The sequence below is a fragment of the Gavia stellata genome, chromosome 19 (assembly GCF_030936135.1).
Source record: "Gavia stellata isolate bGavSte3 chromosome 19, bGavSte3.hap2, whole genome shotgun sequence".
NCBI classification, from domain to species: domain Eukaryota; kingdom Metazoa; phylum Chordata; class Aves; order Gaviiformes; family Gaviidae; genus Gavia; species Gavia stellata.
Genome location: NC_082612.1, coordinates 3,228,297 through 3,254,310, shown reverse-complemented (window position 1 = coordinate 3,254,310; position 26,014 = coordinate 3,228,297). Strand labels below are relative to the sequence as shown.

Here is a 26,014-nt window from a genome sequence, read left to right as displayed (position 1 = left end):
CTTTAAGGAAGCAACACTGGAAACCAGCATTGTAAGTTTATTACTTTAAAAAAAAAAAAATGCTTCAGTACTACACTGTCATTTTATTTCCCTCCTATCCATAGAGTAGAACTGTGCAACACACGTGCATCCACTACAGTGATGAGAAATCGCTGAGGGCAATTTCTGATTAGCATTAGAAAGCTACAGCTGCATTGCCATCCTGCAGCGTACTGGGAGTTCGGGAGAGGGTTTTTTCCGAGTTTGAGCCTCAGATATCACCGACGTTCAGTAAAGCTCAGTCCCATGGCAAGGAAGAAGCATACAAACCAGTGGGTGTATTTGACTGTGAAAGAAACTTGCCTGCAGTGATTTTAGGAAAAGGTTTTCCTGAAATAGGTAAAACAAATGCTGTATTCAATTCCACTAGAAAGCCCCTTGTAAGTAATTCCAGGTAAACACCCATTAAGCAATGTAAAAGCAGAGTTAAGCACTGAACAGGAACTCCTGCATTACATGCTGAGCACCATTTATCACTCTATGCCAAGAGGCCTAGTGAGAACCTCTTACTTAAAGACACATTTCCCATTAGCTAATTAAATTAAACTCTAAATTTAGTAGTCCATACTTGCTCTTAAACTGACCTGTTTCATCTTGGCAGTTGCTGGGATGGGGGAAACACATCACATTACTATATACAGTCAGTCTTTCTGTGAGCAGACACTGAGCCCGAATGGCAAAAAGCTTGTATAAAAATGCACGGTTGCTCCAGAATTCAACCGGTCACTGTTTGCCAGGAACGACATCAGAGTAATCTTTTAATACTCCAGCCAAGTGGTCATTGTGAGTCTTAAATCGACGTTTCTTCTGAGAAGCAGGTTTCTTCCTCCTCTGAATAGGAGCCTACAAGAAGAAATAAACAGTAGTCAAAAGATCTGCCTTCCAGCTGTGACATCTGACCTGATGTGTGACGCTGTGCTAGTCATCACTTCTGCGAAGAAGAGCCCTGCATGAACCAGGGGTGGGCAGGCGGGGAAGGTGCTTGCTTGTTTTTGCAAGAAACAACAGTGTTCAATTCAAATCCAGGCAGGGAGATGACCCTGGGGACAGAGCAGAGTCTCCGTATCCCACGCACAGTAGTAAAGCTGGCGTTTGTAAGTGAAATTTCCAAACGCTCCCATGCAGCTACAGAAGCAGGTACATGCCCCATAATTCTATCCACAATTACATGCTCAAAGACACATTTAGCATATAAAGAATCCACGAGGAGTGCCTACGAGACGACAGGCATTAAAGCACCTAATGTAGTGACTAGCAGAAACCAGGAACAAGTCCCATGTGGAAGGGCTCTCGTGAAAGGACAGTTGGAAGCCAAGCGCAGAAGAGAGAAGACATGATATATCACATACAAATACACGTAAAAAAGTTAAATTGTTTGAAGCCAGGAAGAAAGTATCCTTGGAGAGCTTGCAGCCACTTTGGCCTCCCAGTAAAACACAAGCGCATTGCACCCAGTTTGGAGAACAGCGTGCGTGTGGTGGGAGGCACGTTACATGGCTCTCATCAGGATTTCAAAGCTATTTAGCAGAAAAGAAAAAGCTAAAAAAACCCCCACCCTTCTCCCAAAAAAGTAACTATTCTTCTAGTCCTACTGATTCGTACAGCTTCAAGCAGAAGCTGCCACTTCGGAGCTCACAGGGATTTCTGGCATTTGCCCTCTTCTTGATGCTGCTTGGATTACACTGGCTTAAACAAGTTATAAAAACACTGACTGCTGGCTACAGCGTTGTTTTTTGCAGCTTCTTAAAATTGGTCACACTTCCCTGAGCTACACAAAGCAGCTGTGCATAGGCTCACCCAACATGTTTTGGAATTAACACTGCAGGGTCAGGAAGGGGGAATCTCCTAGAAATATCTGTAATTTGTATCTCTTACTATTTTCTTTGGTCCAGTTTCTTGCATGGAAGAAATACCCTGTCGTTTCAAATACTCTTCAATTTTCTCCTCATCCATAGAATCCACAGGAATGCTCCTCCACAGCTTCTGAAATTCTGGAATACCAAACAAACCCTCGTTTTACATCCCAATGAACAGACCCTGGGCCAAGCCCCCCGCACAAAAGGAAAGAAACAGACTCGATTTCAAACGCAGAAGTATTCTGGCATATCAGCCTGTGACTGTACAGAGGCAGCGGTCACCGCCAGCAAGCACCCAACTAGCCCAGCCTTTACCCACTCCAAATGCCGGATGCACTTCCAAACAAAAAACCAACAAACCCCCCAAACCCCAACCAACAAAACAACAACAAAACACCCCCAACACTTAACGGAAAAAGACGAGCGGATTCTCATCTGCCCTAACTGCACTCCAGCACCCCAGCATCAGGAGCACCCACAGGCAACATGTGCTTTTAATGTTAATTTGCTACGGAGTCTCTCTTTTTTGCTTAGCACCTCTATAGCTGTGTAGACTGTCAAGGCGTTTTACAAGCCTCAGTTCAAAAGCTCTTGGGGAAGGGTAATAACTAACCATAAATGGCAACTTCATTTACACATCTTCAGCTGCCATTGTCTTGCGAGGCTTGTCATCTCATAGTCCAATTTATTGAAGATTCAAGACATTTACTTCAGTGGGTTTAAGCTCATTTATCGCTGTAATATAATACATACTGTGCTGTACAGACAATAAATTACCAAAATTCCTCTGGTGTTAAAAAGAAGAGAGATACCTTAAAAGCCACAGCAGCAGGAAAAAAGACAGAGACAGTAAGTCTTAATTAGAGCAGCTGCCATCTGCCTGCACACTTTCTGCCTCATGTAAAGTTTCACAGAGCCTCTGGAATGCCTTCTCCAGGCAGCGGCTGGTACAATCCTACCTCCCTTCATTCCCCAGGCAGTTAGTTAGATATATCCTGTCAGCAGGTTTGGCTAACAAACTATAAATAAAACACGAGGCACACATAGCAACGCAAGACTAAATTTTTCCCTTTATTTCCAGATAAATTTAGTATACAGTTGTCAAAACAACCACAACTTCTGCATGCTTAAGAAGCTGTCCTATGCAGCAGGCGATGAAACGCTCCAGTGACTGCCTGCCACAGATACACTGGCTCTAGACACACTGCAACAAAACGGCACTGTACCAAAGGCGTACGTAACAAGACTCGGTTCCTGCACTTGGACCCGTTCCCTTCCTAATGGTATCTTGTTTTTCTATGAAAGCACATGCTTTAAGTCTCAGGTCTTTCTTTTCCTCCCATTGCCAATAGTTAGGGGCTGTTCAAGCTTTCCAGGAAACAAAAGAAAGGAATTTCACCAGCGAAGAACAACAATGTTCATTTTTGGTAATGCAGTGTTTTTGAAGAGAACTAAATCCTGTAAAAACAGCGCTTTGGGTTACATGGAGATAGCGCTCAGCTTGCTTCTCATACAGGCTATACAGCACAGCGGGATCATTGAGACTGCAGTTTTCAGATAACTTAATGCAAGGACTGACACTGTAGTCAAGACATTCTCCATCTGCTCATCCATTTTGAGTGCGATTCCGGGCTTTCGGCATAGCTTGCGGTGCCTGCTATCGCAGATCATCTCTCACCTAATCCTGTTGCGGCAGGTGGAGAAGGTTGTGTTATGATCAAAGCTGAGCATGCAAGAGAGAGATTTCTCAGCAATGAGCACTCAGATTAAGTCTTAACAGCAGAAGCCTGCGCAAGGGTCCTACTGCATCCTCCAGACTGAGCAGAACATGCTCTTTCAAGCTATTTCCTTTCTGTTCATGCCCCCTCCCTGTCCTGAACACCCAAGCTGGACTCAGCTGGACACCAAGACCCGGTGGTGCTTGGAAAGATGAATCAAGATGACGGGTGTGTAAATGCAGTATCGCACTTTGCGAGTAACCGCATTTCAAATTGTATGTTTCTGCAGTTCACACATGACGTGACAAGTCTGCACATAAATGCATGACTATTAAACAGATCCCCGTTAGAGATACTTTGAGGTCGTGTTGTGCTATACTGCCTATGACTCTGCACAGATGACTCCTGTGGGAGCTGAAGAGATGCAGGTCAGTCCTCCAAGATGCACGACAGGCGCGTGTACACGAGGCGATAGCAGATGAGACACTTGATAACTCTGAACTTCTACATGACAGTGTCAGTGTCCTTTTATTGATAATGTTCTGCTACAAACACAGATGATGTGTCTCCTTATTAGAGTTCATGATATATGGACAAATATGCCCCAGTGCAAAAAAAAAAAAAAAAAAAAGGCTGAGGGTAGGTGCTTAAGGTTAAACTGGTCTACATTCTTCTGGGGAACAGAAGTGAAAAATTAAACACTAGAAAATAAATGGTCAGCTCTTCAAGGATCAACATGCACAGAAGTGCGGATCACAGTTAATATCTAACCACAGCGTTTTGCATTTCTTGTAATGCAGCAGTTATACAATCATTACAGCTTCACATTCACCTTTTAAACTTGGCCAAGAAATACGAATGTAACAGTCCCCAAGAATCAAAACCGCAAAGCTAAAATGGACTTTACATAGAGATAATTTAACCCACTAATTGGCCCCACCAGAGTCACTATACAGTATTTTGCAATTCCATTTAGAATTTCCTCCGTAAATCAGGCTGCTTTCAGCACTATTGCTTTGATTGCGGTAACTGCAAAAGAACCTTCCTCCCATGCTGAAGCTCCATGTAGGGCATTAAAATACCTTATTGCCTAGGAAAGGGGGGAGTCACAACAACACGGCCCCCCCCCCCCCAAGGAAATACTCCATGTTAAAGGATTGGTTCAGAACTAAAAGCACAGGATAAAGGTGGAGAAGCATACAGAGCTGCCACCCTTCAGACAGCTGTGCATACTAGCTGTTTGCATTTAGGGTGCCATCTAAAGGGAAAAGGAGATACATCTGTCATCTCATCACAAAACCGATTCGGTGTAACACCAGACACTGAGCTAAATGCAAGAATTGAAGAAAGAGAGCAGCTGTCTGGCTGGCACTGAACCATTTCCACATTACCTGTCAGATTTATTCAGAAGTCTCCAAGGACTATGCCCCTATCAGCTAGTGGAAGTTTAGACCTTGGGAATACGCTGTCTGAATTACTGTGACATCCTCTCTGAAATATGAGAACCTATGGGAAAAGCTGGCAATGACTACAGCTCTCAAGAAACAACCCTCTGCATTTGTAGCTGTGGTATTTCCGCACCTCCGTATTCATACCCTTGACCCAAGACATAAAGAGATTTTTCCAACTTCTTTGAGGAGAATCTGAAATACCGTCACCCCGGCCTTTGCCGTGGCTCCAAGCAACAAAGAGGGTCACCACCTCTAAAAAGTAGTTCATGAGAGGGGCCGGGGAGGAGGAAATGGCACGCAACAACCCTGCTACTGTCCTCCACCACCTCTGGAGCAGTGTCCATGCTTATGGTTGGCCAGGCAGGAGGATGGGGCAGGCTGGCCTGTCTCTGGGGAGGGGAGAAGACAGAAAGAAAAATGCTGTGATGAGCCAATGTGTCTGAAGAGCAGACAACAGTGACAGAAAGCAGTTCCTAGAGACAGTTTCAATATACCGGATCCATTTTTACAATGTCTTTCTTTTCTCTGTGGACAGGGCCCAGGGAGTTCCGTACTGGTGCGAGGAGCGGGAAGGGGATTGTTGGGGCAGAAGGCTCACTGCATGCTGGCCTGCTTCAGCCAGGCATGGAGAACGGTTTCAGATGCACGCATTCCTGCGGCGCACGTAACCATTACAATTACAGAGCACATCCAATTTTCCTTCTCCATGTCCTGTCAACCGCTGGGTGATCTTTACACCATCAGACCACGGCGAAGGTGAGAGAGTCTTCTATCAGAGCCACTGAACTATTTGATAGATCAGCCAGAACAAGCATATAATAGCTATGGAAGGAAAAAACTGTCCAGCAGTCAAGACAGTAAGGCTTCACCTGATCGCAGCAGGCTGCATTCAGACAAGCTGACAATTTCTCCTACCGCTTAGGTTGCTATGACAAGACAGAGCCCAGAAAAAATCCCCTGGGGAGAAATTTCCAGAGAGCTTCTGGCTAAAGCAACACAGGTGCTGTGAACCCTCAAGGAGACATGCACATTTTCCGCAGAGCTTTTAAGTCCTGATGCCTATGCAGATCTTCCCCAGAAGAGGCAGGAGGTTGTGATCCCAGTACCAGAGGCAGGTCCTCGGTGTCTTGCCTGGACTACGAACAAATCCTATATGCAGTGCCTTGTAATTTGATCAATAAAATATTTTAACTCAGAAGCTTGACAGAACCAACACTACTCACAGGCTGCTCCCTTGCTCCTCCAGATAGCTAACTTCTGGTCTTTGAAGCAACAAGAGGAGGGAATGAGAGCACAAGCTGATTGAAAGGCCAGTTTAGATGCCTGCTAACATCTCCAGCGCCACAACGCCTGCACGCACAGACTTAAAACAATGAGCTTTGATCAGCAGTAACCAACACACAGCAAAGCAGAAGGCAGCGTAACAAAGATTTTGCAAACACCTTCTCTCTCCAAAACACCCAAGGGGTAAGGATGCACAGTTACCTCAACTTTACTGCACCGTGAGATGCCTCATATACGAAAACAATTTGCGCTCAGATTGCCTGAGTGATTACACTCTAACACGCTCCCTTTCTATAAACGCTTACATTTGGGGAACAAAGTCATGGGTAAATGGCTGCATGGTGACTTCAGTTCAGCTATCCCACACTTCTGACTGCTTCACCTGCTCTTGCAAAAAGGTTGAGATGGCTTCTGAAGATAAACTGCTACATCAAGCTGGTAATAAAATCTGCCAGAGATTAAAAACAGCTTAAAAATCTTCACCGACCTGAGCCAAAATCTGAGCACGGGACAAGAACAAACAATAACAGGGCAGAAGGGAAGAAACAACTGAGTAGCAGGAAAGATGGAGCCCTGCTTCACAACAGTCCCAGGGAGCACAGGACTAGATTTATACCAGAAGGAAAAGGCGCTCGATATTAAGTCTGTGCTGCCCCGGAGCATCTTGGAATTCAAAGCCAGAGCCATATGTCAGCACTGATCCCAAGCAGTTTTTATAGTGTTAAATTTAAGAGGCTTTGGCCATTCTTTAAATTTCTTCAAAGGTGCTTAGGAAAAATATTAACAACCTGTATAATTAAGTATCCAAATTTTTAGGCTTTAAAATACTTCCTATATTGCATTCAGATGTGAAAGATACCATCTCTAACAGTTAAGCAATCAGACTGCCTTTCAGCGTTCAGTGGGTGAAAGCTTGGTTCACATGCAAAGTGCTTAGCCCCAGCACAAAAAGGTTTTACTACCCCAGCTTTACTTGGCTGAACCACCTGAAATCTAGCCCGGCTTTTATAAACGCTTTCAGCTACACACTACTGACAGAAGATTAATTAGTCAGGAAGTCAAGAAGGAACACATGCAATCTGAACCTTCCTCGGCTAATCACATAAAAGGAAGAACAAAAGCCGTTCCTTACTGCAAAAACCTTCTCCCGTACCCTTGAGATCACGATATATAGGTACTGCACCACTGCTGCAGTACATTGAAGGGATTTATTTTCAAAGGGGGAGAAAGAAAAGCTTGTTCAGCCATCAAAACAACTGTAGTTAGGGCAGAGATAGGCACTGCCAGAAAGCAGTTCCTCCCACTACTTCAGACAGCAAGCTCCAAATTGCCCTGGCAGCTCCTCTTTCTCTGCTGACTACTGATGGAGCTCAGAGAGCGATGGGAGAGGACGCCTAACTTTCAGATGATATTAAACCCAGCCAACATGTGTTTGAAACCGGAGAGTGTCATACGGCAGAATCATGCACTGAGGAGCGTGGAGCCCTTATTTCTAAGGATAAACATTAAACTAGAAACATATTTTGAACTGTCATCAGCTGCTAGATCAAAGAGTCTGACACCACTTCAAGGCTTATTTTGCAGTCTTCTAAAAAACTTTGTTTTAATGTTGCTGGAGATAATGAGCTGAAACAGCACTGCTAACGCAGAAACGTGTCATAACTCATCCTGTACGCAGACAATTCTGCCAATGACTCCCTAAGAGACATGCTTCTGGTGCTCTGAAAAGAATCGTAAAGTAAAACTGCTCGGGAAGGATGGGTTTTCTTCATCGCGGGATAATACGGTTGGAAAAAGGCCCGGTTCCAGCTGCAGTAAGTAAGCGAACCTACTCAGGGCTGTTTTAAGAGTTGTGGCGTATGCAGGCAGACCACAAAATTCACGAAAGAGAAAGTATTCTTGCCCTCTCCCAGAACAAAGCATCATCTTCCGCATGAAAAGAAAAACCAAAACCAGTAGGAACAGAACAAAAAAACCTCCCCACTTTCTGATCAGATGGGAACATGCTGCCACCTGCGGATGAAAGAAAGCAAAGCCACCTTGAACTACAAACACTGCACACTGACGGTCCCTTCCTTACAGACACTGCAGGCTTAAATGCCTGCCTTCATGGGGAGATTGAGCCAAACCGCTTACACATTTTGTTTCAAGGGCTTTTAGAGGGTTTTTTTTAACCTTTTCCCTGCCTTTCATAGCAATAGTCTTCATTGCTTGTTCCTAAACACAGACCAGTGCTGGGTGTGCTAAAATAGAACGTATCGTTTATGAACAGCCTTGGATTTATACTAGCTACAAGATGAAGAATTGGCAGACGTCTCTCGCTACATCTTAATAAAATGGGCTCTTTTATTAAATTTCACGGTTAATCCTGGAGTTATTGCAAAGATATCTCCCTCTGCTAACTCATTTAGGATGGTTGGGTGCCAGTTATATGGAAAAAAATTGCACAGTAATAAATGACCAGCCATCGTGACTGTAATACAACCAGCAGCTGCTAAAAACTTAAAAGTTTTGTCTTAAGAGTTACTGCAACAGCACTGATTTCTAAATGTTTTGGCCATGTTTGGATCCCTAAAAGCTGTGGGCTGATGGACTGAAGGGACACTGAACAGGATGTCAGGGTTAATGGTAAACTCACAGGCATTTGGGAGGTTAGAAATTCCCCAGTGAATGCAGACTAAAGGCTTTTAATTCTGTATTTCACATGTAGTTCGACTGCCACTATCAAGAAGTGACAGAAATCATGGTTTAAAAAGAGATTCACTTCAATATTTTGAAACAATTTTTATATTTTTAAATGCTGTAGATGTCACATCTACTTAATTATCTTTGTGGAAGAAAGCTATTATTACTGAGAATAAAAGTGTGGTACCTAACAAGTAAGTTAATGATATACATTTCCAGTTGCTTAATTCTGTTGAAAATAAAGAGTTTCTCTGAGCTAGTCAAAGAAAAAAAAGAGCTTTATGCTTTGTCCTGTGGTCTTGCAAGTAGAGCAGTTCAAGTTGCTATCAACTCTTCCCTTTTTTTTTTTTTTTTACCATAATGTGACATTATATGATAAGATGGCATTCTGTGGCATGTTACAAGAACAATATCTTAACTACAGAAAGTGTTCAGTGTTGTTGAGCCATTTAAAATAAGATCTTTTGACACAGGTCGTCTTCTCCTTTCTGTACTTAGAGGCATCTGATGTTGGCATAAACGTCATTATTGGAACACCCCCCGATTTGTGTAATTAATTCCTGTGCATAAACAGGCACATTGCACCAGAGGATTTTACCGCTACTTGTTAGACAGAAAACACGTGCTGAACTTCTGAAGTCCCAAATCCACTCCAGCTTCAGGCAGCAGCACTACCCCACATCTGCGCTCTCCTCCCAGTTGTGAACTACCCCTTCTCAGGACTTTGCTCACACATCCTCCCCGTTTGCTTCCTCCTTCTGTTCCGTTTGCGGCTTCTCGTCACGTTCGCCAATAAAAGGCACATGATTAATAAGCTGGGAAAAAAACAACAAACTTGCATCCAGAAGCCATTCTTTTGGGTTTTTTTGGCTGCCCTGTACACAGCAAAATGTTAGATGCCACTTTAGTCACAGTCAGGTGATTTTTAGTCTCTTCTGTACCCCTACACTTGAAGAGAATTGTTGGATTCCTGGTGCCACGTTCCAACGTATCCATTATAAAACAGAGGCTATTACCCCTGAAGTCGCTCGCTAGTCTTGTTAGCCTCGTGTTCATATAAACCATTCTCCTGACATCCGGATATACCTAATATTTCACTACCACCTTAAAAGACTGCTATACCTGAAGACCGCTTATACATATAGGTGCTTAAGATGAATTCAAATCAACTATCGTGGAAACATATGTAAACAAACACCTACCTTCATCGACAGTAAACTGACAGCTCTTGTCATTGTAGAAAAGAATTTTCTTCTTATCAGGGCGATTAACAAAGATGATCTGGTCCCCTAAAGCCTCGAAAACAAATGCAAAAGAACAACTCAAAATCACTTCATTTCCAGGAATAAGGATTCCAACTTAAACAACAGACCCAGATCTTGCGCTACAAAAAGCACAACAAACTAGAGAAGCAGCAGCAAAGTAACTGCCAATGAAAGCATCCAAAGCAGATGCTGACGATAAGTACACTAATAAATCAAAGATGAGATACGGAGGACTGAGATCAAGGTATAAAAGCAGAACTAAATGCCTACAGTTGGAATGTGGGAGATCAAGAGTCTTTTGTGAGAAAGAGCTTTGACAGCTGTGCTGAGACATCAGGCCAAATCTGAAAGTGAGGGATGACATACAGAAAGAGCTACAATACTACATCTTCTGAAACAGCTTTTGAGTTATCAGAAGAACAGAAACAACTCATGAGAAAATTCTCTCTTAGCCCCTACCTCCCCTTTGAGAAGCTAACCAGAATGGGTTCGCTGAATCGCAGACACGCGCTACTCACCTTTATAGCTTTCTGTGCGTTGGGTAGCCCTTCCTCAATATCTTCTAAAAGGATTCCTCCCAGCCCGCGCTGGTCATGCTTGTCCAAGAGCCTGAGCAGAGCCTTTTTATCTTTCAAGTTGTACTTGGGTTTGAAAGCATACTTCCCATCTACAACTTCTATTTTCGGATTGTTGACTAGAGCCTGTAATAGGGACATAAATTTTAAACCTTGAAAAAGAGCACACGCTAGTACTTTTTTTCTAGTGTGCTTTTGAGCAGCTAGAGCACATCAGCCACACGTTACAGCTGCCAGTTTGGAGATTTGAGTTTGAAACGGATTTTAAATCCTTGGATCCTAGATCCATGAGCCTAGGCATAATTTGCCACAACATAAAGCACAAAGCACCAAAGGAGGCTTAGCATCATTCCCTTAATGCCTTTGGGCTCGAAGGTCCATGAAGCCTCTAACAGCACAAAGCCACACGTTACTTATTGAGAAAGGAATGAAAATAAAAAGAAGAGGGAATGCAAAAAAGTGTGCTTTGGCTGAATATAAAATGCAAACACACAACTCGGCATATCAAGCTCGGGTCATATGGATTTTAGGAACGTGAAAGGCATTAACCTGGGATGAACAAAACAGGAGTCAGTCTTCCCCAACTGCTGTCAATTGGCACCAGCAGCTGTAGAAGAAATTGAGAAGAGCAGACCTCCTGCACAGTAGGATTTTACTTATGACGCCAGCTTCAGAGCGAAGCTGACCAGAGTTCATGGACAACTGAAATGGTTTAAGATACGCTCCCAATCAGTTTTGCTGGGCAGCCAGTACCACAATGGAAGTTCACCTGTAACAGAGGGCAACTCTACTTAGTTTCTTCTGCAGATGCCAGCCTGACCCTGAAAGGAGAAAAAGAAGAGACACAGAAAGAAGAAAGGAGGGAGAAAACACCTGTAACAGAAGGTAACTAACTATGGCGCTGCAGGGTATTTGTTCACCTTTTCACATCCAGTAACAATTCGGTGATAATTTTATATACACTTCTCGGGAGGAGCTTTTTCATTCCATCCTGATAGTCTGGTTCATTATGGAAACAACCTGGAGCTACCTTTTGAAAGACGTCAGCAAAGTCAAGCTGCCATCATAAGCAACAGTGCCAGACTGGAGGTTTCTGTACGCCAGAATATTAGTACTGGTAGCAAAGGAATGCTATAGGCTGCATTAGTTAAAACCACCTGGGTTCTACCACGCCGAGTTTTTTTTTCCCCATGTCTCAACAGCCTTTACTACTCTGTTGCAAGGATTTTAAATAGGATCTGAGCAAAACTAGGTACGCCAATCAAGTATAAATACCGAATACGGTATTTTGCCGATTTATTAATCTTAAAATTCCAGGAAGACATTCAGATCAATTAAGCATGAGGATGAATATGGTGGCAAGTTGCAGAGAATCCGTAAGAACGAAACCTAGCATCTAGAGTGAGACTAATGAACTCCAGCAGTGGAATTTGCAGATCTATTACCCCATAATTTCAGACACACATTTCACATCAGAGTTCTTCATTTCAGTAAGTAACAAAGTACTGTAAGCCTATGATTTTTGTGCCATACTCCTTTGGCTTAGTTAATTTAACATCCTCGATATTGGTAGAGCTCTCCACTTGAAATTTTTTTTAAAAGAAATTCCTTAGGAAAAACAGCTTGCTTATATAAACTTAGTAATGAATTAATTCACTAGACATAAAATATACTCTCTGTGTAACAATTCTGACAGGTCTTTAAAAATGTCAGAATAGCTTTCATTTCACAGTTACCTCAACAGCAGGAGGTACAAGACAGACAGACACGTGAATCAATGTAGTTTCTTAAAGGGGGGATTATATATTTGTCGAGCTTGTAATTAAACAAACATGTATAATTCAGGCTTATCATAATCCTTTGATCTCTGATTAAAATCTAAACGTATGTTTTCTTTACCTCGCTCATTAACCATTGTTTCTGTTTGAGTCCAATATCTAAATGCTGTGTTTCATCCAAAATCTCTTCTAGGGTTAATGGATGTGTATCACCACGCTGGTGCCGAGTCTGGAAAAGTAAGTAAGATCTATTAGAGTTCTGTACTTGTTTTATTCAGCGACTCAATTATCCTAAGTAACTAAAAATGGTATTACTTGATAACAAAACAACTTTTGCAAAACCAGGACAGACACGGTACACATAGCATATGAGTTTCAGTTTGGGGGTTTTGAGAATATGAGGAAAAAATATTAGTACCAGCTGAGATTGATGACAACATCACCTGCCAAGCACCAAATTACACGTTATTTTGATAAATATCTCCCGAATCCTAAAAGCTGACTGCATCCTGCAATCCCTATTTCTACTGCAAATAAAAACCATCCTCCTGGTTTTAAAGTGACCCGGAATAATTAGGATTTCAATAATGGAACGATACGCTGACCGTTTTGTTTACTGACAGCATTTTGAATTTAACAAGCAATTTCTTGAAATTCTTACTCTTGCAGTAAAAGAATATTAGAGTTTGAAATATTCAGCATCTTTCAGCTACCACAGAAGAATAACTAACTAAAGTATTTAAAAGCGTTATAATTTTACATCAAAACACTGTACCTTCATATAATTCACTATTTTAGCAAGGACTCCAAACTTGTAGCCAGAGCCTCCTGAAAGGGCTTTCAAGTTAAATGATCCATTGCTGTGATCTACAAAAGGAGAAAACAAACAATTAAATGATACTTTCAACAACACCCTGTTGGCTTTCCACTCCGTCTCTTTCTCACTCTATTTCCATAAGCTTTCAGAATTACAACTGCGAACAGAAACGTGTGTTGCGGGAGCGGTCACCCTCAGAGGACTCTGTGCCAGCACACGTGTTGGTTCAGACCCACAGAGTTACCTGTCGACAGACACGGCTCTGGAACACTTCTGAGCAGAGCTCCATAAATATAAAGTTACTGGGACTTGACCTTTAAGAAAACAGCAAGCTGCCGCAGCATTACTACCGTAAGAGTACACGTTTTACTCTGTGGCTTAACATATCATAATCATTTACACTACATTAATTCACGCTGAAATAATACGCTGCATTTTTGCCCAACGATTAGCTCTACTGATAGCTTCGTGCTGCTGAGATAGGAGCAGAAAGTTTCACTTATTCCCAAAAGGTATTCAACAGTCACACACCAGGTAAAGGAAGGCTATGCTTGTTGTGCTGGGCTTTTTTTTTTTCTCCTTAAAGTAGCTCTGGTGGAGAATTTATTTAAAAAAAAAAATAAAAAATTCAAAACTATTCAACTTGGTGCGTTGCACCACTGGAACAATTCAGAATCCCCTCTGTTGTCAAGTCTGGTTCTGTCTTAATGTATCGTGAGGTTTGCTACTGTGTAAGGCTTGTTTCAAAAATTCTTGCAAGGTTGTTAATTATCGTTTTATTAATTTTATAGCACAGCGCATTAAACAGAAATATCCACAAGCCACTACCAAAAGCCACAGGCCCATTACCAGCCTAACGTTGCTCAAACCTAATGGTAACAGCTTTTCAGAATTTCAGCTACTCCAGAAAATAACATTTCCTCTTTGTCACTGCAGGGATTTTTTTCATCCACTGGCAATTTCTAACCACATTTGACAGGACAGTAAGTATCTCAGAGATACTGAGCTCCTATTATTTCTGTGGAAAAATCAGTCGAGGAAGAGAAAAGAACAATTAAAGTTAGTGCATTAACTGAGGGAGAGGTTGCAGCGGGTGCTGAGCAGAGCTGCTAAGCAAAGTCTTTGCTCTGCTGGGTAGCTGGAGGATACAGATGAGAAGGGTGATAAGGAGGAGTGGAAGGGCTCAGGGGTTTGCAGTGGCAAAAAAAGAAAGAAAAAAAGAAAAAAAAAATCATCATATTCCAGCAAATGCACCTAAGACGTTCTACAAAGACCCGTCGCCTCCACGGAGTAAGCGGCAGGCTTAGAGAAAGTGTGTTACGTTCACCGTGTTTAAATTTAGATGCCCTTGCCAAGTTCTTAACAGCAAACTCCAAATTAAGTTTCCGAAGTCACTATGCTTCAGGTGAATTGTTTTCACGTCTGTCCCAGTGCATCTCGACCTACTTCTAAGTTGATCTGTAAGTCACTATAAAAGACAACTAAACTACAAAGCGGGAATTTTGGATGTAGTCAGATTTCAAACAAATCCAGTTTTGATAATTATTGGGAAGACTTCATGGAAACTGGTACCAGTATAGCAAAAAACAATGCCGAAGGAACAAATGCCCAATCTGAATTATGGGTAACTGGTAATTGTGAAGCTATTACATGACATCGTATTAGAGGCTTTACATAGCACAACAATTCTAAAATTAACGTAGAAGAATCAGTATGACTCCAGCTACAGAAGAACATTTTATTCTGGTTACTAAATTAAGATGGGAAAAGGGAGAAAAACAAAAGCCAGTTCCCCCTGAAAATACAGCCTATAGGGATTTTCCCCTACAGGGTCCCCTTTTGTCCTTAAGAATTAACATCTATGCAGGGCATTTTATAAATAAAAAAAAACATACGTGTAACGAGACATCTAAAGCGACTAAAATAAATTCAGATGTACAACAAATAGTTACGACGACTTATCGTGTATTTGTTCTGTCGATTGAATCAAGAAGATTATCTTGTTTAATCTGCCCGGCTACAGCCTGCTACAGTTCATGACAAGTAAATCTAACCACACGGCGAAGCTGGAAATCTGCAGATATTAACACTTCAAACGTCACGGTTTGACCGGCTGCTTTCCAGCGCCGAGCGAAGCGGGGTCACGGCCACCGTCGCGCTCCCAGCGCGCTTCTCCCCTAACAAGCTCATCACGCACAAAGAGCGTCCCAAAAATGAGAGCGGCAAGGGGTTTGTTTCTTATTCGAGGCAGTAAGAGTCAAATTTATGAATGATTTACTCCTGGGGTTGAGGGCTTGATGCAAATGAGCATAAAGGAAGTTGTCAGCAGCATCATGCTCTGGCCAATGGTAGGAAAGCTCCATCTTAGCTGTGCCATAGGCTGCATTAAAAAAAGGGACCAGAACAGCGCTCTTTCAGCATCCTTTCAGGCAAGAGGTAGGTGTGTATCATTTTATAACATTGTCTTAGGTTTGTCTTGATTACCGAAAGAAAATATGCCTGTAACCTACAAGCCTGTGAAAAGCTTCTTAGAATCAGAATGATTTTTCTCTAGGTTTAGCAGGATTTTATTCCGCTGAACGCAGAGGAGCTTGTCTTGCACTATCAGACAAGCACTTTCACCATCTGTGCACTAATGGAAAATTGATGACCACTCCATCTTACAGAAAAGCTAATACACCAAGCCAAGACTCAGTAAACAAAATGGATTTCATGCTTACTGGGGAGGTAGCTTGTTTCCTGCAGCCTCACGTTGCTTGTAATTGATTCTATATGTTTTTAGAGAAATGACAGTGAAAGGCTTTTCCTTAAAACAAAGACAGCTAAACCTGAAATTTAAGAAACGTATCTCCCCAGTGGGTATTCCGTAAACCGTATCAATTAAGCTGCCTAAAAGAGATCTATGTTCGTGGATGTGCTAGAAACCTGTTCTAGAAATTTGGTACGTTAGGCTAGGAAGAAAATCCCGTTGCATATTATTATCCTTGTAAATACTGGAGCAGTGATCAAGACAATACAAACAGACAGGTTAGAATCCATCCGAGATTTGTAAATGCTATTACCCCAAGATGCCTGTTCAGTGGTTTCTTAAACAGGACTTCCTCAGTACTGCATTGAAATGATTTTTTGCCAGTCATTTCCCTCTGCTCCATGAATATGATTTCAAATAAAGATGCTCCTCTGCAGCGTCTAAAGACAACGATGCTTTTAAATTAAAACCTCATACAGATATTAGAGAAGCCAATTCATTAAATATTTAACTCGCTGCATGTTGGATACATACAATAGCTGAATTGCATTCAAATCGGACTGGCTTACAACACGAATTTAAAATTGTGCCATTACAAAATAAGTAAAACTGCATGAAACCAGGACATTTTTGACATCTTTCAAAGATGCTAACCTTATTAGTGCTGTGTTAATTCTGAAGGCTCGGCAACAGCTACTTCAGTCTTGCATTTTAATAATTACAGCAACGAGTAGCTGATATTTATCTGCCTCGCCTCATTCAAACCTAAGGAGATCATCATCATCCTCGAGAAGCATGAACCACCTCCGGCACGGGCATTAAATTCCAACCCCCTGCGTAAAGACGAGCTTCTCTATGCTGTGCAAACCGCTGCCCTAATGGTGGCTGTGGAGTGGGAAGGGGCCGGCTGCTGCACTGCGCCGGCAACCGAGCGGCAGGGACTCCTGCCTGGGGAGCCATGCCGTGCCGAAGATGCTCCTCTCCTCTCGGGAACAGAGCTACCGCCTTAGCAGAGAGCTCTGCTGGCAAAGGGTCCCGGCTGCGCAATGTAAACGTGCCCAGTCTCTCCAGCGGCCCCAAACCTTGATCTCTTTTGACGAAAATAATAAATTCCGTATCAGCAGACACAGTTAATTTTTGTGCCTGGTGTTTACAGAGCGAGCAAACTTACGTGTAACAGATTCCAATGAAATCCTCAGTCTTGGAAAACTGTTTAAAAAGTACAAAACAAAACTCCTCTCCTTTCTTTCCCCAGGATATTCTCTTGCCATTTAAAATACACATTTAAATCCTGCTTGTTTTAATTACCCCTCAAAGGGGACCCCAAATCCTTTTATTCAGCCCCCTCTCTCTCACAGATCTTCAGATAAGTCTTCAGACCACCCCTTCAAAAACCCTCCTGACTTTCAGCCCCATAAAACAGGTCAGCTTAGTTTCCTTCCTAGACCGTCAGCAAACCAAGCCACGCTGTCAAAGCCAGGACCCAACCCAACTCAGGAGTATTTTTAGCTTGGATTTGCTCTGTAAACTTTTGTTTAAGACAAAACCCAAACAGTTTAATTAATCCTATCCATCTCAGTCATACTTTGTGTCTGCTATTACAAATTTGTGTATTCAGTTACAGATTTAACAGAGGAAACAGTAAGTTACTGCAACTGCCCCAATAAATGTCTGTATCAAATGCTAGCGCCAGGTACCTTCCCAACAACAAAGCTAGTCCATTTCAATTTAAATCCATTAAAGGCAGAAGGATAAAGAACAAAATGTATAATATTTGAACAATAAAAGTAAGACATAAAGTACAAGCTGGTTTGGCTGCATCATCCTGGTTTTCATAATATCCTTTTTTCTAATAATGACACAAAAATAATGACAGGTGCTTAGACTGCTTTACGTAACCTGTTTTAGTAGAGACCTCGCCTTTGTCACTTCCCACTTATTCAGGCATTTTGTAATTTTCACTGTCTAAACAGGGCGATCGCACAATTATTTCTGGGATACGCAACATTCATTAAAGCATTACCTGTGAGCACAGTTTAATGAAGAAAACTTCAGCATTACCCCTTCGTTCTGTAGTTTTGATTACTGAATGAAATTAAACTAATTGTGGGTAGCCAGGGTCGTTTTGTGACGCACTAGCTACGTTTTCACTTTTTGCTTTATGTTCAAACCAAAAAAACCTTTCATTGAGGCACAGCAATAAGACTCTGGGTTTCTACAAAGTTACCATCTCGTTTCTCTTCCCTTTCCATAATCCCACGTTTTCTGGGGCACTCCAGCAGCAAAAAAGCGCATTTTGCGAGCTGCCCCTTAGCCAGCACACGCTCACCGACAGGCTTACATGCGGGGCACAGGCTAGCCCGTCAGTGCTGCTCACCACCACGTCTCACCTAAAAACTCCTTGCTGTTTCCTCAAGGGAATACAGAGATCTGACTCCATCTCTTTCTCCCACACCCAGTTTTAAATTGCCTGAAGGATTCAAAGGTTATTACGGCATCCTACAGTATGCTACGACAGGTAACCAGAAGTTACCGTGGCTCCTCGGACATTTTTTTATTACATTAGACTATATACTGAAAGTACCGTAAGTTCCCTCAGTTTTGGGAGGCAAAGCCAGGGCAAGAAGGAAACCGGGGGAAAAACAAGATGCATAACTGTAAAGATGTTATTGCCAAATGCCTCATCTGCCTCCTTACCCATAATTCACAGAAAAATTCAGAGACAGACAAAAATGCTTTTTTGTTCTAGATATGCGAGGCACAGCCTACTTTCACGCTTTCGAGCAATGGCCTTTCCAAAACAGCACATCTCGACAGCAATACCATTTGCGCCAAAGGCAGATTTGCTGAAGCCAACTCCGTGTTTTCTCTCCCCCACACCACAAAGCACTCTTTTCTTCTGCTGGGTACAAACAGACAGTATTGGACCAAAGACGACATTCCTTTCCTAGCAGTTAAGCAGAGAATGCAGTTGAAAATAAGAAATCAGAACTCCTCAGAAAGGGTTGGGTTTTCCTTGTTATCTCTAATGATCACGACACCACAAACGGGCCGAGATTTCCAAATGCGCTCAGTGCCGTGCGGGCAGCTGAACGAAGCAGTTGGTTTTCTCGAGCACAAACTTCTACTCAACAGCAGGAACAGCAGGGAAATGAACACGTCGGGAAATCTGGCCTTCTGAAGCCAAAAGAGTTTTTTGCAGGGTTAAAAAGTCTGTGCTAATAGGCAATTCTAAAATAATGAGTTTTAAGGAACCAGGATCGTTATTTTGTTCTAGAAGAACAACCAAAATTTCAGTTCCATTCTTTGGAAACATCCTCCAAAATAGTTATGATTTGTACATTTTTTTGAAGAGCAATTTCTTTCCTTCTCCCAAATAGGAGGAAAAAAAAACCAAACAAGCAAAAAAACTCCAATGCCATTAACATGTTCTTCTAATCACTCAGGTATGGGAGGGTGGTACACGGATCTCTTGTTTTTCTAAGAATGCCACAAAGAGCGCTGAGGGCTTTCACACCCTGCAAGTACCAGCCTCAAGACTAACCATGGACAGGTCATTGAAACCACTGTATACCTTGAAAGTTATCTTTGTAGCCTTTTTGTCTTTGCATATACTTGAAATAAAGAAGAAAAACGCTCTCATTCCAGAATAGCTCACACTACATGATACATGCATGGACCAGCCGTCACCAAAATAAACGTTCCAGACAAATGACAAAGTTATACATTTGGAGTTTGATACTTTTGTGAGCAAATAAGACTATGTGACAATCCATGTTTGTAGGAGGTGCGAGAACTTTGTCTGAGCTTAAGTTCTTACAGTTTGGTATACAAATCACAGCATGTTCTTGATCAACGGAGTCCTCAACAGCTTTGTTTTTCTGTTTCAGCCCCCAAATCTGTGACAGCGAGCACGCTAAGACAACTCTTCAACAATGGCAACCCTCAACACCACTCACTGGAATGAGACTACATCCATTTCCCAATATCTGGGCTTTCAAGTGCAAAAAATTTACCCTTTCCATGATAACTGGAACACTGCCTGCTTTGTTATTCTGATCATATTCATCTTTACTGTAGTTTCTCTGGTGGTGTTGGCTTTCCTCTATGAACTGCTAGACTGTTGCTGCTGCGTGAAAAATAAAACTGTGAAAGACTTGGAGAATGAACCCAATCCTGTTAGAGCAATGATGAACAGCTTCAGAAAGCGTGAAACAGAGGTGGTGTAGGAAGGACTGAGCATCAGCACTTGAAGAACGTTTAACACCTTAAATGAAGCCTCTTGTATCTTATGAGTGAGCAAGTCGCGCTTTTTTTCTTTTGGACTTAAATATAACATCAACAGTTACCATTTTATCTCTGGATGTGAACTTGAATAATTGGCAAAGGCTTTCTGAGTGCTTAGCAGGATGATCTGTTGCAATGTTACGGGGGAAGAAAATATTTTTGTTTTTAAATGAACTTTTGTTGATTACATTGAGTTACTAGCATAGATCTTTGTCTACCTGAAGGAACAAATGTTGCCTAACATGCATAAAACTATGTTGCTTAACTGGAGAAAACGTTTATAAAAATGCTCAACAAATCTGATCCCGCATAGTGCAAAGACATAGCAGCGTCCTCCCACTGAGGTCAACCACACAGAGACAGGAAACACATACAAGGGGTGAGAAAAAAGATACGAGATAGAAGGGCTGAACGGCGAGAGATCCCATGAGACAGGAGAGGCTTGTGCGAATTCTTGCCTTCGGCAGCTTATTACGGGTTTTTTGCTTTTAGAAGAGAGGGTGGTGGGAGGAAAAGTAAGCCAACATGAAAAGTATCCCTAAACCGATCTTTTCTAACCTCCTGTGGTACAATTTGACCCTTTCTCCCTTCCCCTTCTCCAGTCCCAGAGAACTGCTCTCCCCTTACTTCGTATGCAACCTGTTTAATAACTTCTAGGTGTCGAGACGTGACTAACGCACTACCTACCATAAGAATATCTGACTATTTCCACAAAAGCATACTGTAGCGGTACTACGGTCTAGAAGAAACAGGGACATTTTTCTGCCGCAAGGCTGCTGCCTCTATGGTAACTACAACACTACAGGGAGTAAGACACGTTGGATATATCATCCCTATCTCAACTTTTCAAAGCTGAACTGGAACTGACCGAGTTCGTGCCAAGAAACACAAGCAGACGAGTCGCAGACCTCCCACACCGATGACAGTAATTTCGCCCAGCCCGCACGCAGCTTTCACGTGTCGACATGCTTCACAAAGGAGGCCACACCAGGATAAGCCTTGCAGGATGGGTGCGCAGCGAGAAGTGACTTCATTTTGCACAAGAGAATCTCAGCTTGCTTCATCAGCCTGTCGATGCATCCCAGAGAGTTCACACTCACACCTTTCTCACAAACTGACCGCGTAACACTCGGACCTCTAGCTCACCGCTTATTTTTCTTCTGTAGCTGCGTTGTGTCTATAGTTTTTAAAACCGTACAAGTTTTGCAGTTACAACAGTAATAACTCTGTCCAACACCGTGACCATCGCTAATACCCGGTAAGTCTTTCACAATCCTGAATCCATAGAGAAGCAGGCCAGCGAGAAACATCCCACACCAAAGCTACATGTGAGACATGATATTTAACTATATAAACCCCAAATAATACTCCTGTCATTAGGGAAGCAAAACCCGCCTAAAGGCCAAACGGACAAGTAAGCTACAACACCGATCTCGCAGTCTATCCATGTCAGAAACACCTTTGTGCTATGGCCAGTGCCTATAATTCTCTCTTTCCTTTTTTTTTTTTTTTTAAATATGTAAACTCCCTCTATCAGGTTCAGTATGCCTAAGCTCCCTCCAGAAGTTCTGGACACGCTGAAAGACTTGCTAATTTGACTTGTGCTCTTCCTGATTGGCGAGATGGAGTCACAAGATACCCAGGCCACTGCTAACCTGCACAGCTAGTCCAGCGATTCACCTGGAGAAGCAACCTCCTTCCTGCAATCGCAAAATGACACAACTACCGCTGCAACCATTCATCTCAGATACACTTGTGAAGTTTTGCCATCACCAGTCCCACATGCAGAGAATGCTTTTAGCTAAAAAAAAAAAAAAAAAAAAAAAAAAATCAAACTATAAGCACAATTACCGGAAGCTGACGCCCCAGGTACAAGACAACTTAGGATTCACCCAAGACACACGACGAAGGTAACGTTAGTGATGATGCTGGCTTCTGCTGCCAGGGACACTGGGCAGATGCCTCATTACCTTCTGCCGTATTTGACAGCGTCAGACCTGAAAGACCGGTGTCCTGCTCAAGAGAGGCAAGAGTAGCCATCGGGACGCACTGAATTAATTAACATGCCTCTTACCTGAAAGCAAACACTCTGAACGGCAATAGGACTGCTGGCTACTTGCAGTGTTCCTGCGAAACGCTTATCATCACTGCACACAAGAAGGCAGTGTGCAGGAAGTAACGTGGCTAGCCTCTGCTACGCCGGGTTTGTGTTCTTACGCCTTCCTGAGAAGCACACCCAAGTAAAAATACTGGGACTCATTCCAGCTACTTATTTCACAGCTCTGTAAAGGGGGCTGGGTGTCTGCCCAAGGAACGGAAGACAAAGATCTCCCCTTGCACAGCCCTAGAGCCTCAGGATAATCCTTTCCCACATGTAGACTAAGTCGTGAAACAGCTCCTGGAGACTTCAGCTCTTGATTACTATTGGCTAAGATCACTAAAGGTCTTAACATAAAGACTAAGATCTCAGCCACAACTTACTATTGATCAATAAAAAGAAACAAACAGATACAATCTATTTCCTTTATTTTCTTTCCAGTTACTATTCTAAACTGAATACACAAGGCAGTTTTGAATTTTTTCAAATAACTTGCTCGAATAATCATTTCAAATAACTATAGTAATAGCTATTCTCGCTGGAAAGCTTACAACAAATCTTCACGTACAGACCAGAGTTAGCTATGGGGTCATTTGAAGATTAGCATAATCTCAATACCAAAAAAAGTGACCAGGGCGGGTTCTCCAAGTCATAGAATCACAGAAGGATGGAGAACCTGCAGGTGCTACATACCCAGGGACTATCAATGCCAACGCATAAGCACCGTGACATTATTTACCATCTTTGTGGTCGCTACACAACAAAACTAGGACTGACCATCTTAATTTTAATTTCTTTGGGGGGATGGAACAGGGATTCTTCAATATCAGGTTTTTATTCCACCTCCCCAAGACCCATCTCTGACACATGCATAGGCACCTAACAATCTGGCGATTCAAGTAAAAAGCGGGTTTTGAGGCAAAGGACCGTGACTCTGCAGCATCACAGGGCAACTTGTGCTGCTTGCGGCTGCTTAACCCGCTCAGTTGCTTGCCAGCCTGAACACTTGTTCTGAGCTAATTCCCAAGAACGAGAGGGAGAAAGTTGGTGCGCTCCCTCTACGTTATTTTTCTTCCACCCTGGCTGCTTCTGCAATAGTTAGGAAACACTCTCTAGGGGAAAATGAAAGGAGGCTGAACTCATTCTGCATAAAAACATTACAGAAACCCTGAAACCTTTCTGATATCGTCTGGAATGAAGCCAGCAGCGTAAAAGATAAAGCGTTATTTCCTCACAGCCACACGTTCCTATTTGTGTCAGCTAATCATTTGACAACTGCAAAAGCACTTAAAGAAATACCCAGCCCACAAAATCACAGAAAATGAATTACACTTTCTTTGCTCTGCTGCTTGCCCACATATCTACTCAAATCCTCCAGGTCAGACTCACATTTGAACTGTCCGCCCTGTTCCTGCCTCCCCATCCCTCTTTCCCAGCAAACCACTTTCACGGAGGATATGCAGTTTAGGATATTCCACGTAGAATTTTATTTTATTTGGAGAGGAGAGTGTGGCAAAGGGACCGATGGAAACCTGGCCTCCCTTGATTTATTTTAAAATATCTGACCGATAACTTTATTTGGTGCCCGGAGAAGCTGGAGATACACACGCAAACTCCCCGCTCTTCCCTCAGACAAAAGATGCTCCACTCCTCCCATTGTCCTTGACGTTTTTCTCTGTTGTTTTTAGCTCTGTTGTTTCTGCTGAAGTTTAGAAGAGAGCCACACGTAGCATTCAAAACATGAGCATGCAATGAGTTTGCACAACAGGGTATTTTGTGTTTTAGCAACTCTTGACGTTTGATTTGACCTTTAGAGTGCATCGGAGAACAAGTCAGTGCTTTCAGAGAAGTGAAAAGGCCCCCCCAAGTTATGTGTCTCGCACAGTGAAAGCAAACACCGAGCACGCTGCTGGGTGCACAGAAATCCTCTCTCTCCCTGCTGCTCCAGTTGCTCCACTTTTCATTTGCTCACCCTATTTCGGTACTGCTTTATTAACTGCTTATTTGATATTGAGAGATGCACTATCAGCGCCACCAGCCCAGGGAAATGACGAAACTCCTGACCAAGGCAGACAGAAACCTACAGAAGCCCTGGTGTTCATAAACAAAGATTAGCTCCCAGGTAAAACAAGAACGACCGCTAATCACGATACGCCAGCCAGACAGGATGCAAGTTGCAAAATCCATGTCACAGATGGATAGCTAATGACTTACAGTTAATAAAATTAAGTTTTAGGCGCTTTCTTGCCAGAAAGACAGAGAAGAGAAAAAGAAGGAGACGGCTGTTACTGCTTGTCCTGCGGGTCTAGCAAGCACCGAAATCCACAAATCAAAGCTCAGCTTCATAGGAAATAATATTTTGGCAGTAGCTATTCCTCCAACTGAGTAACAGCGATCAAGTCACAGGATGAGGCCTGACATGTATAGGTGGCAGCAAAAGTGTTTTTTCCCATCGCACAAGTGAATTTCTTAACAAAAAGCGACAATTTAAGAGAAACAATGACAACAGCCACTAGCAAAATTCACAGATAGACTGATTCATAGTAATAAACCATAGCTTAGAGTCAGACAGTGGAAAATACCAAAGAGCTGTTGAACAGGAGACTCTCACCGACCTGTGTTTTGTTTTGAGCTTGAGGAGCCACCCTGTTCTACCTTTGCTTTCTTCTTTTTTGAGGAAGAGGAGTCAGAAGATGGCGCTGGACGTTTTTCTACTGCTGGAGTGGAGAGGGCACGCTTTTTGAATAGCTCTCGCTCTCTCAATAAGCTCGGATCCATAGTTCTGTCATGAGATGTAAGAGAGAAAAAGGCAAGAAAGAGGTATTAGAGTCAATAAGACAGTTAAGAGCAGAGATAGCCGTTTAGAGAGTTGTTTATTTCTCGCTCGGATCCTTCTCTTCCTGGGCATGGACTTTAAGAAACTGGCATGTCTGGGGATTTAGTGTCAGAACACCACCTCAAGCCCAAAGAAGAACCTGAAGGTAGAGAAGGTGGTTTCCCAACCAGCCCTCAATTCACACCCATGTGGGAAAGCGCCGGGGGAGCCCGCCCAGACCCCACACCTGCCTCAAAGGCACCCGACGTTAACAAGGAACTTGAAAGTCACGGACACGCGGGGAAACTGTGGCAGCAAGGCGACCGACCACCCGGAAACCAGCGGCCGGGAGCGGGCCCGAGGGTACCCGCGGGAGCGGGCGAAGCGCCCACGGCGAGCAGCGGCCTGGGGAGGCCGCCCCTCCGACCCCCGCAAGGCCGGAGACCTCTCCCCCTCCCTCCCCAGCGCCTGTCCCACAGCGGGCGGGCGGGCCCGGCCCGCCGCTCCTCCCGCGCCTCCCGGCCGCGGCCTCCCCGCGCCGCCGCCCGCGCTCTCGCTCACCCGCCCGCCGGAGCGCCAGGCGCAGGCCGAGCACCG

General features: G+C 43.1%; 2 protein-coding genes across 2 annotated transcripts; one reads left to right on the top strand and one right to left on the bottom strand.

Annotated features, from left to right (window-relative positions):
- Positions 1-26,008, bottom strand: GTF2E2 (general transcription factor IIE subunit 2). Its single transcript, XM_059826879.1, has 8 exons — positions 25,979-26,008; positions 25,218-25,384; positions 13,427-13,518; positions 12,773-12,880; positions 10,817-10,999; positions 10,236-10,329; positions 1,915-2,030; positions 1-882 (listed from the first exon to the last, which is right to left on the bottom strand). The coding sequence occupies exons 2-8, from the start codon at positions 25,378-25,380 to the stop codon at positions 763-765; spliced, it is 876 nt and encodes a 291-aa protein (XP_059682862.1). The 5' UTR covers positions 25,381-25,384; positions 25,979-26,008; the 3' UTR covers positions 1-762.
- On the top strand, positions 20,153-20,446 carry SMIM18 (small integral membrane protein 18). Its single transcript, XM_009820674.1, has one exon. The coding sequence runs from the start codon at positions 20,153-20,155 to the stop codon at positions 20,444-20,446; it is 294 nt and encodes a 97-aa protein (XP_009818976.1).
- Positions 26,009-26,014: the final 6 nt, after the last annotated feature.